The 16,631-nt window shown below is 52.5% G+C and overlaps 1 protein-coding gene across 15 annotated transcripts in view; it reads right to left on the bottom strand.

Moving 5' to 3' along the window:
• The window catches only part of Plekhg3 (pleckstrin homology and RhoGEF domain containing G3), a 41,421-nt gene that overhangs the window by 1,748 nt on the left and 23,042 nt on the right, over nucleotides 1-16,631 (bottom strand). For 4 of the 15 annotated variants that reach the window (XM_015490129.2, XM_048798503.1, XM_048798501.1 and 1 more), the window contains exons 2-18: nucleotides 16,418-16,489; nucleotides 14,201-14,590; nucleotides 13,016-13,113; nucleotides 11,816-11,885; nucleotides 11,480-11,526; nucleotides 11,220-11,370; nucleotides 10,998-11,129; nucleotides 10,652-10,834; nucleotides 10,394-10,486; nucleotides 10,022-10,108; nucleotides 9,761-9,794; nucleotides 9,327-9,425; nucleotides 6,164-6,202; nucleotides 5,761-5,783; nucleotides 4,921-5,283; nucleotides 4,308-4,421; nucleotides 286-1,705 (exon numbers count right to left, since the gene is read on the bottom strand). In XM_015490129.2, the coding sequence (XP_015345615.1) occupies nucleotides 286-1,705; nucleotides 4,308-4,421; nucleotides 4,921-5,283; nucleotides 5,761-5,783; nucleotides 6,164-6,202; nucleotides 9,327-9,425; nucleotides 9,761-9,794; nucleotides 10,022-10,108; nucleotides 10,394-10,486; nucleotides 10,652-10,834; nucleotides 10,998-11,129; nucleotides 11,220-11,370; nucleotides 11,480-11,526; nucleotides 11,816-11,885; nucleotides 13,016-13,113; nucleotides 14,201-14,551 (3,304 nt within the window). In that variant the 5' untranslated portion in view covers nucleotides 14,552-14,590; nucleotides 16,418-16,489. The remainder of the gene's footprint in view (nucleotides 1-285; nucleotides 1,706-4,307; nucleotides 4,422-4,920; nucleotides 5,284-5,760; nucleotides 5,784-6,163; nucleotides 6,203-9,326; nucleotides 9,426-9,760; nucleotides 9,795-10,021; nucleotides 10,109-10,393; nucleotides 10,487-10,651; nucleotides 10,835-10,997; nucleotides 11,130-11,219; nucleotides 11,371-11,479; nucleotides 11,527-11,815; nucleotides 11,886-13,015; nucleotides 13,114-14,200; nucleotides 14,591-16,417; nucleotides 16,490-16,631) is intronic. The other 11 variants (XM_048798505.1, XM_015490138.2, XM_048798504.1 and 8 more) reach the window with 6 other exon arrangements.

The following is a 16,631-nucleotide window of genomic DNA, read 5'->3' as shown; positions in this document are numbered from 1 at the left end:
ATTACCACGGACTCAGGGGCACTCAACCACTGAGCCACATTCCCAACCCTATTTTGTATTTTATTTAGTGATAGGGTCTCACTGAGTTGCTTAGGGCCTCACTAAGTTGCTGAGGCTGGCTTTGAACTCTCGATCCTCCTGCTTCAGCCTCCCGAGTGGCTGGGATTACAGACATGCACCATGGTGCCTGGCCCCAGTCCTCTCTTTGACATGGTCTCTTTAGAAGTTACTTTCTCCAAGTTCCCAATTGACTTTTCCACCCCTGGACCATCACCCCCATCATACCTTTGTCACCTCCTAGGTCTCCAGGCTCCTCCTGTGGGCAGGGAACGGTGGGGCTCTTCCCGTCCCTCTCAGGAGCTGCCTTTTCCCACTGCAGTGGCGGCCTGGCCGTCACTGACTTGATGTTCTTGATGCGGAGGCTGTACTGGCGGGCCAGCTGGTAGACCTTGTTCTTGACACGCTCACTCATGTGGCTGTCCATCACATGAGAGAGCTGCATGATGCGGGGGTGCAGTGGGGTGACCAGCTCCCCCTGGGCACCGCTGCTCAGCTCCTTCACCAGTTCTTTCAGCTCCCGAGCCAGGTGGGCCGGGCTGGGCCGTTCCGTGGGGGAGGCGCTTTCTGGTGAGGCGGTAGCCGACTCCTCTGTGATGGCCCCCAGCTCATGCTCCTCCAAAATGAAGAGTGGCTCTTGCAGGTCAAAGCCATTGGCCTGGCCCTGGCCTTGCCCTGTCCGGGGGCTCCCCTCTGCAGACTCCATTCTCTCCCACATTTTTACAATTTCAGAAGATGGACGGAACTCAGCATCCGTGATAGGAGCCGAGTCCCCTGTTCCCACCTGGCTGGGTCCTGGGAGATCAAACAGGGCCCAGGAGGCTGGTCGGGAGCCCCCCTGTCTCTTGTACTCTACTGGAGCTGCGGGCTTTGGGTCTGGCCTGGGAAGGTTGTTGAACCTGGAGACGGAGTTTCTCACTAGTCCTTTGGGGATGTAGGAGAGACTCTCCCGGCGCCGGACACTGAAGCCGGCATCATGGTGCTCTGCATTTTCATAGTAGCTCTTGATTTTGTCCAGCAGTAACCTGTCTCGGGTAGAGAGTGTCGATTCCTTCTTCTTGCAGGAAGACCTGTCAGGCTCCACAGGGCTGCCTGCAATTGGGGGTTCTGTCCCATTGACAGAAGGGCCACTCTCTGAGGCCATCCCTGTGCTGGTGTCCATTTCTGGAGTGGGCTGGTTGCTGAGGGAGTCCGTGGTGCTGCCCCACCGGGCCAGGCCCTTCTCACTGCCCTCTAAGCTGAGCACGCTACTGCTCCGGCTGACCAGCCGTGGTGTCCCAAAGCCACTGGACTTGCCATCCTCCAGTGCCAGGCTGCTCCGCCGAGAGAAGCTGCTGACAAAACGCTCAGCAATGACACTGGCCTGGTCTAGCACAGAGGGTGGCAGGAGGCTCTCTGGCTCCTGGACTGTCCCCATTTCCTCCTCCTCTTCTTCACTGCTCAGGGCCTTAAGGTCCTCGTTGCTGTCGGCCACGACTAAGTCCACCATGTCACCTGGGTGGTCCATCTCCAGCAGCCCCTGGTGGGCATCAAGCTGTGTTTCCAGGACCTCTGGAGACTCTGCGTCTGAAGGCATGTCCTCGGTGCTGGGACCTTCCACAGCAGCAAAGACCTCCTGTTCAGGCCCAAGCTCAGGGTCTGGCTCAACCTGAGACACAGGAGAGAGAGCTCACGTGAGTATAAAGCCTCCCTCATGACACTGGGAGACATGAGGATGGCATGGTCTGCTCAGAGCCTGTGAGAGGGCCTGTAGGGTAGGACTGGAAGACAGGATGAGTGTGACTCAGTAGGGTGACAGGGCCTCACAGAAAGGAAAATGAGGATGTTGGTTTGTTTTGTTTTGTTCTGTTGGTACTGGGGATCTAACCCAGGGATGCCTTCCCACTGAGCACCCCCAGCCCATTTGTTTTTTAAGACAAGGTCTCACTAAGTTGCTAAGGCCAGCCTCGACTTGTGATCCTGTCTCTGCCTCCTGAGCTGCTGGGATTACAGGTGCACACCACCACACCCAGCAATGATGGTGTTTTTAATCACCCTGCAGCTAGGGTGCTGGGCTCATGTCCTCACACCAAGAAAATCATGAGGAATGGGGAAGGGCAGGGACACCTCTCAGTGGCAGCCTGCCTGTGAGCTATAGGCACAAGGTGGAGATTTAACACTGGGCCAAGCACTGCCCCTGACTCCCAGGGGCTGGCTCTCACTGAGCCATAGCACTAGGAATCCTTGGTCTGAAGGTAAGTCTCCTACCCAAGCTCTCAAGGTTCCAGACCCAGGCTGTGTGAGTGACATTCCAACTTCCCTGAGGGACCAAGGCCTCTGTGGGATGTCAGGAAGGAGGGCAACACAACCATGTGCCAAAACCCTGTTAGACCGTGAGGACAGGGAATTGGCTCCTACCAGGCCCAGTACCTGTGGGCCTAGCATAAATGCATATGCCAGGACTGGGGTTGGAGCTCAATGGCAGAGCACTTGCCTCGTAACTGTGAGGCACTGGGTTCGATCCTCAGCACCACATACAAATAAACAAATAGAGGTCCATCAACAACTACAAAAAAAAAATCTTAAATGCATTTCCCAACAGATGGACATGGAAAGAAGCAAATTTGAGAATTCCCTCTTGACCACCACCTAAAGTATGGCTAGTCCAAACTGAGAATATATTTCAAAGGTTTTCTCTCTCTCTCTCTATATATATATATAAAAGGATAAAATGCATCCATAACTTTTTATATTGATTACATGTTGAAATGATAATATTTTGGACCTACTGGGTTATATAAAATATAGTGCTAAAATTAATTTCACGTTTCTTTTTAACATAGCTACTAGAAAACTAACATTACATGTGGGACTTACATCCTATTATTATTGCACAGTGCCACTTTCTATGGTCTGGATGATAGTGTCATCCTAAAACTGATGTGTGAGACCCTAACACCCAGTGTGACAGCATTAACCAACTGTGCCTTTTGGAGGTGATTAAGTCGTGGGTGGGGGCTCCTCCTTCATGAATGGAATTAGTGCCCTTAGAAAAGAAGCTTGAGGGAGTTTCCTTGCCCCTTCCACCGTGAGAGGACACAGCGAGAAGAGGACATCTATGAAGCAGAAAGCGGTCCTTCACTAGATATGGAATCTGCTGGTCCCTTGATCTTGGACCTTCCAGCTTGCAGGACTATGAACAATAAATTTGTTGTTTTTTTATTATTATTCCTTGCAGTACTGGGGATTGGACCCAGGGGTGGTCTACCACTGAGCTACATCCCCAATCCTTTTTATTTTTCGAGACAGGGTCTTGCTAAGTTGCTGAGGCTGGTCTCGAACTTGCAATTCTCCTGCCTCAGCCTCCCAAGTCACTAGGATTATAGGCATGTACCATTGCACCCAGCAATTTCTGTTGTTTTATAAGCTCCCAATCTAAGTATAGCAACCCAAACAAACAAGGATATCATGGTCTATTCCTATCCAGTGTCATCCAGCTTTTTAGTCTCTCCTGGCTAGGAAGGACAACCTGGGGTCTAGCCTAGCTCGTGACCTTTTCCCTATAACTTTGGAAGTCAGCTGGACTTGCCATCCCGAGGAGGTGGTGAAGGTGATGGAGGAGGAGGAGGAGGAGGAGGAGGAGGAGGAGCAGCAGCAGCAGCAGCAAAGGAGTCAGCTCCATACAACCCACAGTCAGCATGAGGTAGGAGAAGAGGAAGGTGGGCCTCTGAGCCAGAGATCCAGATCCACTCTCCGCTCTACCCAGCTGCAGCCCACCACTTAACCGCTCAGAGCCTCTTCTCCTTCTAGAGCTATTGCAGGGAAAAGAAGGGAGAGACAAAACAAAGCATAGGAGGCGTCCAATAGATGTCAATACCCTATTCCTTTGTCCAGGTGGCTGTAGGAGTGATTTAAATGTCTGGCACGCTGGCACAGTCAGAGCCTTCTGCTGTATATAAGGTGGCCTAGCTTAGAGGACCTGAAGTCCTGGTTCACTTCCATTAGCTATGTCCCTTGGCATGTGGCTGTATCTGTCTCAAGGAAGGGTCAACTTTTTTTATAATTTATGGAAGGGGCTATCTATTCACCAAACCATATACCCTAGACTGGACAGGTCTCCTGAAGGGGCAAGAGTTTGGGGGGGGGGGAACACAGCCCTATTTCCAAGAGCACAGTGGGACAGTTCCTGCCTCAAAGACCTGCTTGCAGACCTGGAGATTGGGGCTCCAGGCACCCCCACATTATCTCCATCCCATTTGCTGGCCACTCACCTCTGGCAGAGAAGAGATAGACTCGAAGCTCAGATGCTTCTCAGCACTGGTTGGAGAATGGTTACTGGGCCTTCTGCAGCTTTTGGGGCCTTCAGATTCCCTGTGTCCCTTCCCCTGAAGCAAGAAGAGGTCAGTCATCAACTCCAGGACAACTGGGAGCTGGTCCCTTCTGCATCCCAACATGGACAGCATGTCCCATACCCAAGGAGGTTGGGCTGCCCTAAGCTAGCCCCGGACCTGAGACATTCCAGAGCACCTGACCCACCAGGCCTGGGGCCGCAGAGAGCCTTGCCAGGTATGCAGCTTTGGAAAAGCCCAGCCACTTTTCCTTCCAGGCCAAGTGGCCTTGACCTTTTAGCCCTGCAGTGTGCTGGCTTCTCCTCCCCCACCCCACCCCCACCCCATTAGTCCTACTCAGTGGGTTAGTGCCCAGTCCTGGAACAGCGCATGCCAGGGACTCACCGGGGCATGACAATGAGTGAGGAGGTTAAGAAGTGCTGATAGGAGTGAAGAAACAGGGCAGGGTGGGGAGGGGACAGGAGGGGACTCTCAGATGGGCATGCATGAGCTAGGGAACATGCAAGGAGGAGGGGAGATCAAAGAGACACCTCACCATAGCACCCCGGGAGAAAAGTAAAGCGTTGGCTCGATAGTGCCAGCAGTGGAGGGCGGCCAGCAGGGAGCTGGCAAAGTCAGCTACCTGCTCTGCCACTGCCAGACTCTCCTCCTCCTCCTCCTCCTCCTCCTCCGAGCCTGGGGGCTCCGGCCTGGCCCCCTTCTCGCTGCCTTCATGCCCTTCCAGGTCCTCCAGAGAGACCGGAAAGGCCTGCTCCTCCTCCTCCTCCTCCTCCTCCACCACCTCCTCCTCCTCCTCTTCCTCCTGCTCCTCTTGGGCAGCCCCTTCAGCCTGTGGCTGCAGGCCCCGTGTATGGAGGGGCTGCCCAAAGTCCAGGAGGGCACCAGCACTGCCTGCATGCTGTTCAGAGCACAAGAGCCCTCGTGACCAGCCTTGTGGGCAACCTCCTCCCCTCCCACAGGCAAATGGGGGCAGGGAGTGGGGGCTTCACACAGACAACCATCCATGCCCAGCCTCGGCCTCCACGGGATTCCAGTGAGGAGGGGGGCATCTCATGGTGGGGAGGCTTGGATCAAGTTGGGAACACAGGCCCTGAAGAAGCCTGACTGCTTCAGAGAGGGGAATGAGAGGGAAATGAGAAAGGCTCTAGGTGGGAAGGATGCCACTCCAGGAGAGGGTACAAAGGGTCCCCTGGGGCAAGGACCATCTTATTCATCCCTGTGACCCTGTGCCAGAGCCTGGCACCCAATAGGTGTTGATAGGTATATGGTGAATGAATGAAGACAGTAAGTAGCAGGGTGGGCCGACCTGGGCTATCCCCCCCACCCTCAGTCCTGCCAGCCCCTCTTCCCCGGCCTCTGCACCCACTGGCCTTACCTTCATTCCTGCTCCTCTGGCTGCTGACACCACCACCAGGTCCCCAGCACATGGGGAGGAGAAAAGACCAATAAGCAAGAGAAAGGGCCTCTTGAGAGAGGCCAGAGCCCCCAGGGAAGCTTCACTGAGGTCTCGGGCTCCAAAGACCCTTTACCCTGGGCTTTCAAAGGAATGGCTAACAGATGATCAGGAGCACAGGTCTGTGCCTGCTGCTTGGCTCCTGTTGTTATGGAGGAAAGGGTATAAGGCATGCAAGTTGAGGGAGAGCTCAATCCCCTCTTCAGGTGACATGAGGAACATAGATGAGTTCCCTCAACCTGTTCTCCACAACCCCCCACCTGCTTCACCCTCGCACCCCACCCAACGCTCCCTGCAAATCCCATCCACCCCCTCACATACTCACCTTTCTCGTTTAGTTGCCTGAGCAGGTGTCTGGTCGGCTCTGAGGAACACAAATGGGCAGAGTCAGCACAGGCCAAGAAATAGTGACACCTGGCCTGCATCCCACGCTCACAGCACCGCAGGCCCATCACCAGCTCAAAGTCCCTTTGGCTCACCTCCAGCAACCCTACGGCCCCAGGGAGGCTCCCTCCACACTGTCACCAAGCCTCCTCACACCTTGCCAACAGGGAGGCAGGGCCTGGGCCATTCCCATCCCGCTACAGAGCCCCACAGTGCAGCATGTTACCCCAGTCCTTACAATAGAACACCCATGGCCTTTAGTTCTAGAGCCATAGAGACGGGATGGGCTCCATGCAGCCTCTTCAGACTACCCAGCCATGTCGCCCTTTTCCTCTCTTGCAAAGACCTCGTCAGCACACTGGCTACAACCCCATAGCACCCTAGCTGGAAAACAGAGGTCACACCCGACTTCCTACGGCCCCGAAAGCCTAGCATCGCACAGCCTCATTGCCTGTTGGGGAGTGTCGCCCAGCTGGATAAGGGGTGACCAGGCTCTGGGGACAGGACACAAAACATATCCATTAGACTGGTGGTGCCATGACCTCCTACCCCAGCCTTTCTGGGGGCAGACCTGAGGGATAGGAAGACCTTATCTCAAGAGATCCCTCTATGGAACCCCTAGCCTATCCCCATAGTTGCCCAGCTGGAGTTAAATAGGAGGCTTAGGGCCGGTCACGGTTTTCTATAAACTTGGAGCCAAGTTCTCTCAGCTGACCCTTGTCAGATGGGCAGACTGAAGAACTTCTTTACTCCTGAGATACACACATAAGTACGCGCTCTAACTGCATCAATATAAGTAAGCACCTCATTGCTTTTGAAGTGAGAAATAGAATATACTTTATTCTTTCATTTTAAAAGTTGTAATCAAGAATACTTAACAGGGGCTGAAGGTGTAGCTCGGTGGCAAAGCACTTGCCTAGCATGTGTGAGCCCTTGGGTTTGATTCCCAAAACCATCAAAAAAAAGAATTTTTTTTTAAGACAACTTAAGATGTAACCATAGACCTTACTTATCCTATAGTGCACTTGTGTGCCCAATTCAGTTCTCTGGAAGGAGAGAGTAGAAAAAACTCCTGGGGAAGGCAGAGTAGTTGGCTAAGCCCAGGCACTAGGTCTTTGCAGGTAGCCTGAGACCCCCTCTCAGTAGCTCCCTAGTCTGTTTTTATCCACAGTTTCCATAAGTTCTTTCCATTGATTTCTAACCCAGAGAAGGAGGGAAAAGGGATACTAGAGACAGACATTCTCGGACTAAGGAGACTTTTCCTTAAAAACCCTTTTCAAAGTGCTATGGAAGAACTATCACGATGAACACATCTCAAATGCAGGCTGTCTCTATGGCAACCCACAGCCCCTACCCCAGGGCTTCTGGAGCATCTGGCAGCTTCTTCCCCACCAGTGACGCTGCACCAGCTCCAGAAAATGAACAGTTCAAGCACGGCCAGCACCCCCTGCCCTAGAGTCTCAAGAGTATCAAACGTTTCAGGAAGATGTCTGTTTTCTTAAAGTTAAAAATAAAACTCATAAACAAGTGAACAAATTGTTAAAACCCAACTCTTGTAGTATTTATTTATTTATAGGTTAAAATCTCAGCCACGTGAGGGGCTGGGGATGTGGCTCAGAGGTAGAGCACCTGCCTAGCACGGCGAGACCCTGGGTTCAATCCTCAGCACCATATAAAGATAAATAAAATAAAGGTATTGTGTCCAACTACAACTTAAAAAAAAAAAAAAAAATCTCAGCCACGTGGAAATTTCGGCTGTATACAATGGCTCATTTCCTGACTGCCTTGGTGATAGCTTGGTTGAGATGTAATTTTTATACCACACAATGAATTTAAAGTGTACGAGTTGACGGTTTTAAGTATATTACAGAGTTGTGCATCGGAGGGAGAGTTTTGATGCTGACATTATGACAGACAGTACTACGGTTACCATAGCTACTATTATCACTTAAAAGCTTCCATGTTCCAAGAGCTTCTAATGTTAAGCTATGGCAAGTTAAGCGGGAACATCAGAGGAAAGGGAACAAAATAAGCCTAAGACCAATAAAGCAACACCCCCAATTTGGAGCTTTTAACCATAAAATTTTCGTAACCATTTCAAGTTTGCCCAGGGTTCAAGATCTACCTGAAGTAATACCAAACAATACAAAAACAGGACCACCTGGCTTCCCTACTAGAAGGCCAAAGCCCACTCGTCAATCCACATGGGTGTCCAGGGCAACCCATGGGTCAGTCACTCAACCCAATGCAGAGCTGGAGTTATAGCTCAGTGGTAGAGCAATTGCCTAGCAAGTGTGAGCTAGATGAATAAAAGTTCATCTACAACTAAAATATTTTTAAAACAAACAAACAAACAAACAAAAAACAATGCCATTGTGGATCCAAACCAAGACACTGCGCTTAGTCACTCCACAATCTTTCTCTCAGGGCAACTATGAGATGGTTCTCAATCCCCATCCCCAACCCAAATCTGTCCCCAGCCTTTAGACCGAAGGGCAGAGTAAAAACAGACCAGAAAACACACATGTGCATCAGCATCACTGCAGAGCTAAGAATAAAAGCAAGGTTTTCTCTTTCTAAATAGACGATTCATTATAATAAATCCAAGAACACGTTGGCAAGTCCAGCAATGGAAGAAGGCCCAGGGGAGGAAAATGGAACCATTTCCTGAGACCCAAAGTAAATATTTCCCGTCTGGATTTGGTGCCACTTGGTCTAATTCATTTTCCTCGTGTCCTGCTTCTGCTTTGCCATTCCAGAACTAGGCTGGGGATCACACAATGATGTCCTAGTGTTCCTCCCACTGGCTTAGTGTTCTGAGTGGAAAGGAGGGAGGTTTGGATGCAAGGGAGCTAAGAAGGGGCTGAGGCCTGAATGAACAAGTATTCCTAGGTCCTTAAAGGGGGCTGCCCAAGCTGGTGGGCAAGAAGAGCCCAGAGGTACCCTGAGGAGGGCAGTAAGAGCACAGGGAAAAAAATACTCCATGGATGGCCTGCTGCCCTTGTCCTAGTTTTTGGAGAGATGAAAACATATTGCCACAGATGACTCCCTGCCTGGTCCAGGGTCCTACAAAAAGGTCTCCTGCCCATACAACCTTCCCTTACCAGATTGCCGGCGCCCCTGGCGCACATGGGTGGACACCTCATCCTGAGAGGACCAAGCCTTCTTCAGCCGCTCTGGACTACAGCGGTACCGATTGGGATCTGCAACCAGAAGAAAGACAATCAGGTTTTGGATTCCATCGACCTTGACCTAGACCCAGCCCTTACCCAGCCACACCTCTGCTACCCAACCCCAGATCCAGGGCCCAGATGCCTCCAGAGTACCCTCCATCTTCTTCCATCTGGGGTCTTCAGGCTGAGAATCCTGCTCCTCAGCAGGACGGATTCCCTAATTGTGTAGATGACCTTCAACACTTGACAGAGGAGCCCCTCGCCCTCCCTGCTCCTGGAATAAAATTAGGCAAAGCCTGCCCAGGATGCAGCCTGACCTAACAGTGTATAATTAGGAACAAAAAAGGCAAACAAGGATCACTCACAATAGGAATCCATTTCCAAGATGGCTTCCTTGGCCTAGAAAGGAAGAAAACCCACCTAGTTACTACCTTGCTGTGTGCTGTACCTCTCTCACCCACTAGGACACCCCACAGAGCCACAACAAGGCCTGCGTACCTGCTATACCAATATCCACTGTCCACTGGAGCCAGTATCCAGAGGGTGGGGCCCCAGCAGATCCTCTGGACCTGGCCCCGAGGGACACACTCTCTCCATGCCCCACCAGAAGCACTCTGGGAACTGACCTTCTGGGGAATGGTGGCATGGTGGTTCTCCAGGATGAGCCTCTTGATGTGATGAGTCCAGCTCCGTTTCTCCTCCACTGTCTTGGCCTGAGAGGACCCAAGGGAAAGGGACCCCGGGGTTATTAGTATAGGCTGAAGCTGCTGGGCACAGACAGCACTTCTGCCTGAGGGAAAGGTGGGAGGAAGGACTGTGCTGGGCTCTCGGTGAGGTTGCCTTGACTCCTCACCACGACCCCAGGGTGTCTGCAATGACCCCTTTACAGATGGAGACACTGGGTCTTGGGGCAGCGGGGTGAGCCAAGGAGCCAGGAATCACATGCACAGGTGCTCGCCAGTCTTGGTCCCCACCCCAGCACCCTGGCCACCCCTCACCTGGATGCTGTACTGTTGCTTGCTGTGCTTGTAGTGGGTGACAGTGAAGCACAGGGAATCTTTGGTGCTCTCAATCAGCATCAGGGAGGAGCACTGGGGACCAAGGGAAGAGGGAGTCAGAGGGAGGAAGGGGGGACCAGCCATTGAGACAGTCTCACTAGGCTGGTGCTGGAGCCTGGTGAAGCAGACAAGAAGCAGAAGAGACAGGACCCTTTGGGAAGGGAGAAGACAGCAGAGGAGCTGGGGTGGCCTAGTTACCGGGATGTGACCCTTGTAGACAAAATGGTCGCCCCGTTTCTTGGTGATGAACAGTGTTTTGTCAAAGAGGAAGAAAGTCCTCTCGTTGCGCACACGGTGCACACGGAACGTGCCCTCCAGGACAAGCTCCCCGTAGATGGTCAGGTCTGGCCCCTTCCAGTTGATGAGCAGTGACTGAATTTCCTACAGCAGAAAGACCCCCAACCACCAGGGTCAGGCTTCACAGGCCCCAGAAGGCTCTTCAGACATCACCCCTCAGCTCATCTCAGCAGGGCAGTGACATTCCCTGTCCCCAGCCTGGCCCACCCACCCAGGCATCTCCACCCACCTCCCAGACCCAGAGCACCTGGAGACGAACGGCATGCTCGTGCCTCCTCTTCATGTCATTGATGTACCAGGCCACACAGGTCATGGTGTCAATGGCATCTTCCACCACCTCAAAGCCATCCTCTTCTTCATCAAAATGTTTGGCAATTTCCTGCACAGGAGAAAGGGGTTTGGACAATGTGGACTCAAAGGCCCGGCCCCTCCCTGAGACTCCATGTCCAGGGAAGGACACCTGGGCTACCTGGAGCAGCAGGTGGTACTTGAGGATGCGCTGGACTGGCTTCAGGAGGTAGGAGCCCAAGGGCAGCGAGTGCTGTAGCAGCTCCTGCCGGTCCCGAAAGAACTTGGCCTGCTGCTTGTCCCGCATACATTCTGTCAGGGCAGCCACAGAGCTGGGAGTAGGAAGAAGGAGTGTCACTGCTGGGGGGAAGGCCTGGTGAGGAGGAAGGGACTCCAGATTCACCACATGGCTCGGCATCCCATCCCACCCCAATTACTCACTTGGGGTAATTGTTGCAATACTGGGTGTAGATATCAAACTCTTGGCTCTAGGAGAGATCAAGAAATAGTAATTTCAGGAAGTTTCTCATTTGACTATAAACCGTGTGGGACCCCTGGCCCCTAAGTGCCCTCTGTCTCCCCTTCCCCTGAGTGCCTGCAGAAACACCTTTGTATTCATTTCTCTAGGGCATCCCATCCACCAGGCAGACCCTGGGCACAGGGCACCCGGCCCTTCCCCTGGAGAGGGATCCCCAGGGCTCAGGTATCTTCATGTATTGGGCTTTCCTTTCCCTTTAAGCTCCTTGCAAGGTGGAACAAGAACCCAGCCCTTCTTACCCTTTCCACAAAGCAGCTGGCCACAGCCACAGGGTCACTATTGCAGCTGTCCAGGTCTCTGAGTAGCTGGCTGGGTGAGGGAAGAGCAGATCAGAGGCCAAACTCTGCAGCCTCCCCTGCAGCAATATGCCCTCTGCCCCACCTCCTGAGACCCAGACTCACAGCCTGCTCTGCTGTCATGCTAAGAGCTAGGGCTTCCACCCTCTGGTGAGCCCTGCCCCAGAAAGTATCCAGCACACCACAAATACAGGGAGCCCACATGCTCAGCAAGCAGGAAAGGAAGAGGGGACACTACTACCCACCTTAGGAAAGGGACACAGATCCTCTGTGGGCAGAAGGAGTCAAACACACAAAAGCAGAGATTAAAGGGGGAAGGAAAGAGGAGACTAGTAAAGAAGACTCCCCTATGTAAAGGATGCAAGAAGCAGGGAGACATGGTAAGTTCTAGCACCCTTGATCTTAGATGGGAGCACTGTAGGAACCCCAGAAACAATGCTCCCCTGCCTCCTGCTCTTCCCTAGCCCACCATCTGCTGAAGTTTGGCCTGCACCCCACCCTCTCTGACTTCTCTGGCTGCAAAGGTCCCTCTGCCCATCTTAAGGGACTTGGGGGAAGGGTCCTCCTATCAACACTGTTCCCCAGGCTCTGCACCTCCTGTCCAGTGCCCCTCCCTGATGCTCCATGGTCCCATGGCAGCAGACACAGGCCCTCACAAGCCTCTTGGCCCTGAGGCAGCCCCTGGCCAGGCCTTGTTTGGCCTCTCCCACCGATCCTGCCTGGCTTGTGCATTCCACTAACAGGTCAAATCATCCTTGGGGAGTCCAGACTTCCCTTGGGACCAGTGGGAAGGAGAAGTAATTATAAGAAGTGCAAGTGGGGAACGAAGAAGAGGCCAAAGGAAGAGCACCAGCGTGGAAGGTTCTAGCTGTCCCCTGAGAAGGTGCTGGCCCAGGCTGGACCAAGCAAGCACATGCCCTCAAATGATCTCTCTCTTCTCCCCAGAGCACATTTTCCCAGCTGGTATCCTGTCTCCTAAACGTGCCCTTGTGCAGAGATGAAACTCCCCTTCCCCCTATCCTCACAGATTAGATCCCAGGCCCATTTGTCACAGCCCATGTCAAGGGACATCTAGGCTCCTCCCGGGGTCCCAAGATGGGCCTCATCAGCAGAAAGTGGTGAGCATCAGGCCCATTCACACACCTGTTCAGGGCATAGATGCTTTCTATGTTCCCAAAGAGGGCACTGACTTGTTCTGGTGTCAGCAGTCCAGGTGTGTCGATGATCTTCAAGAGGTAGTCCTGCATGGAGAGAGGGGATCAGAACCCAGCCCCTCCTGGCTCACCCTGTTCTCCCTACCCACCCTGCCCTGCCCACCCCTCAATTCTGTACTGCATTTTATAGCTATGACACAATTTCACAGACAGCACTCACTGTACTGGGTTAGACAGTGTCCACCCAAAACTTCATGCCCACTTGGCACCTCAGAATACAATGTTATTTGGAAATAGGGTCTTTGCAGATGTCACTGGTTAAGGCTCTGAAGATGATATAATTTTTAGAATGAACTCTAAATCCAATAACTGGTATCCTTATAAGAGGAAAGGACCCAGACACAAAGAAGGTGATGGGAAGAGAGTAGAATGATACAGCTACAGACTAAGGGACCCAGAGAGTGCCAGCAACCTCCAGAAGCTAGAGGAGAGAATGGAACACATTCACCTGGAGGCTCCCGAGAACCAACCTGGCTAACACCTTGATTTTGGACTTTTGAACTGACAAAGAATTAATTTCTGTTGTTTTAAGCCACGGGATTTGTGGTGATTTGTTACAGAGCCTTATCAACCTGATACACCTCTCTCCCTAGCAGGGCAGAAGGACCGTCAACACCACATCACCATTTCCTGCGTGCTGTGCAGTCTCAAACACTTTACAAGCCCGGCCAGTTAGGCATGGCCTTGCTTTGCAGGTGAGGAACCTGAGGCTCAGGGAGTTACACAGAGACTAAGACATCACGGGCAGAGGACAGCAGAGTAGGGATCTAGATGTGACTACGAGGGTTCAGTCCCTATGAGGCACCATTGTCTTCCAAGTGGGGCTGGAGTCTCTCCCTCCCTATCAATGGTGCCTCCTCCATGGACACATGCAAAAGTTCTTCTGCCCAAACTACTGATATGGCTCAGTGTCATAAGGAAACCCAAGAAGTCACAGGGTATGGCTCTGAGACCTCCCCACCACTCCCTGAGAAGAATGTCCTGAGACAAATGTGCAAGGGAGACCTTTCCTTCCTTGGGTATAAACAGGTTCCTATGAGAGCTGAGCCACTGGAGGCCAGTGTCCCCAGCCCTGTGAGGAAATTAATGGACCCCTCCCAGTATCAGCACTCACCTCCACGATGCTGCGCAGGTCCTGCACATACATGCGCTCTGTTTCCACAATCTCCCTCACCACTCGGCCCAGGTAGCTGAGCTTGTGGTGTGCAGGCCCTGCTGCCGCCCGGCTATTGAATGGGGAGAGGGGTCCCTTCATGTTCAGCCAGCTGCTGGAGTTGTTGTTGCTGTTGGGGGCATGCCGGCCACGTGGGGAGCCTGCCCCATTCTGGGCTGAGGCCTCAGAGCCAATGGGCTCCTCCATGGCACTGTGGCTGTCACGGGAGGAGCCAGATGAAGAGGTGGTGGACGTCAGGCTTGCTGGCCGCTCCTGGCTGCCATCTTGGTGAAGGGCGGTGGAGACGGGCATCCTGGCATTGCTGCCTGCAGGGTGCACTTCGGGGAGATTCTGGAGCAAAAAAGAGACAGCAGAAGGATCAACCTCCGAGTCTCCACAGAATCAGAAAGCGGAAGGAAGGTTGCCAGGGAGAGGGGAAGGGTGGAATGGGAAGTTATTAATGGTGAGTACAGAGTTCAGTTTCATAAGATGATGACAGTTTCCCGGATGTGCAGTGGTGACAGCTGCACAGAAGCATGAAAGTACTTAATGTCTCCAAATTGTACACTTAAAAGTAGTCAAGATGGTAAGTTTTACATTAAGTGTATTTTACCACAATTTAAGAAACAAGACAAAACTGAAGGCCAATGAGGACCATTCTCTCAGAGTACATGAGCACTGGCAAGGATGCCCAAGTGACATTTCTTCCCAATTCCAACCACTCCATCTCCATCCTTCCCAGAGCAGAACAGGTGGCTTACTCCAGGGAACAATAAAAGGCCTAGAAATTTGAGGCCCCAGGAAAGCAGAGAGGACACCGTTCCAGCATAGTGGTCCAGGGTACCTTCTGGGGAACTCAAAAGTCCAGCCCTGCCACTTGGGCAAAGTGCTTATTCTCTCAGAGTCTCAATCTGCTCCTCACCTGTAAGTGAGGATGGATACAGCCTACCCCAGGGGCTGTGTCCTCCAAGATGAAGTGACCCACTGTCTGTACAGCTCTCAGCATGGTGCGTGGCACAGAGCAAATGCTCCATAAGCCATCCGTATGGTGAGGACAATGGTAGTTGTCAAACGCACATCCCTAGTGCCTGTCTGGCAGGGCCTGCGCTGGGGTGAATGCACAGGGAGGAGGGATCTAGCTCTTACAAAGTTAAGACAGCACTCGGACCAGCAGGCAATATTCTCCCAGAACTGCAAAATCTCAGGCACCAGTGGCTTCATCATGCACCTGAAACTTTCTGGCTACTGATGGGGAAGACAGAAGAGATGGTGGCATGGCTGAACCAACTTCACCCCCTGCCCCACCCTGGCACTTGGTACAGGTAGGACCCTGACTCAGCCAAGCCAGGAAATTCCTCAGAGTTGAGCCACTGCTGAATCTCTATAAGCTCCTGGCAGCACAGCAGGCAGGAAACTGCACCCAGGTGAGGCAAACACAGCCTCAGGTGGACTTTATTCCCCAGCAGACGGTGCAGCTCACAGGCAGGCCCACCCAGAGTGGGCAGGGAGAAGTGGCTAGAGCCTACTTCAGGTTGGGGCCTTTGGGAAAGACAAGACCCACCTCACAGGTCCAGAGCTCACTAATACCACTTTCCAGAATGTTCATTTGATGGCTATTTCCAAAGGGTCAAAAAAAAAAAAAAAAAAAAAGCTTGTGTGCATCCCTCTCGCCTCTGCTAACCCAATTCTTCAAACTCTAGCCTGGGACTCTGAAGCTACTGACCCACAAACATAGCCAGAGGCACAGGTTTGGGTTACAAGGAGAGAATCTAAGAAGTGTCATCACTCCAGTATCCTTGGCACTGGCCCCCTGGTTTTCTGTGCCTCTGCCCCTACTTGCAAGCCAGTACTCTGGACCTTGGCTTTTGCAAATATTGTGCTCTCTGCCTGGGCATTATTTCCTCCCCACCTACTCCATGCCATACCATCCCCCAACCTTCAATCTCAGATTAGAAGCCACTTCCTCCAGGAACCTTCCCATACCACCCCCCAAAACCTGGGGGACCCCTGCTATGTACTCTTACAGCCTCCCAGGTTTCCTCTTCTGAGACCCTCTGCTCTGGACTGTAAATTACTTAAGTACAGCAATCACAAGGGCAGATTTGGCAAATGAATAACAATGGCGTACAAATTGATGCTTTTACTAAACTAAAAGTCAGGCGGGCCAGACCTACTTACCTTCCATCACTTAATTCAGCTCAGCCAGCCAGGACCTTCTGGAACACAGGACTTTGTCATGCTGGATCTCAGCTGGGGATGGGAGAAGGTCACCTTTGAGGTGCTCTACAAAATCCCCTCAAGTGGCAGATGAGGACACAGCGGCAGCACTGGGACCAGCCTGGTGTTCCTCTCTGCTGTGCCACGCAGGGAGGATTACATAACAGGACTGTGT

This window comes from Marmota marmota, unplaced genomic scaffold, assembly GCF_001458135.2.
Source record: "Marmota marmota marmota unplaced genomic scaffold, marMar, whole genome shotgun sequence".
NCBI lineage: Eukaryota > Metazoa > Chordata > Mammalia > Rodentia > Sciuridae > Marmota > Marmota marmota.
The sequence above is the reverse complement of the archived record's forward strand: the minus strand, read 5'-3'. Positions and strand labels throughout refer to the sequence as shown.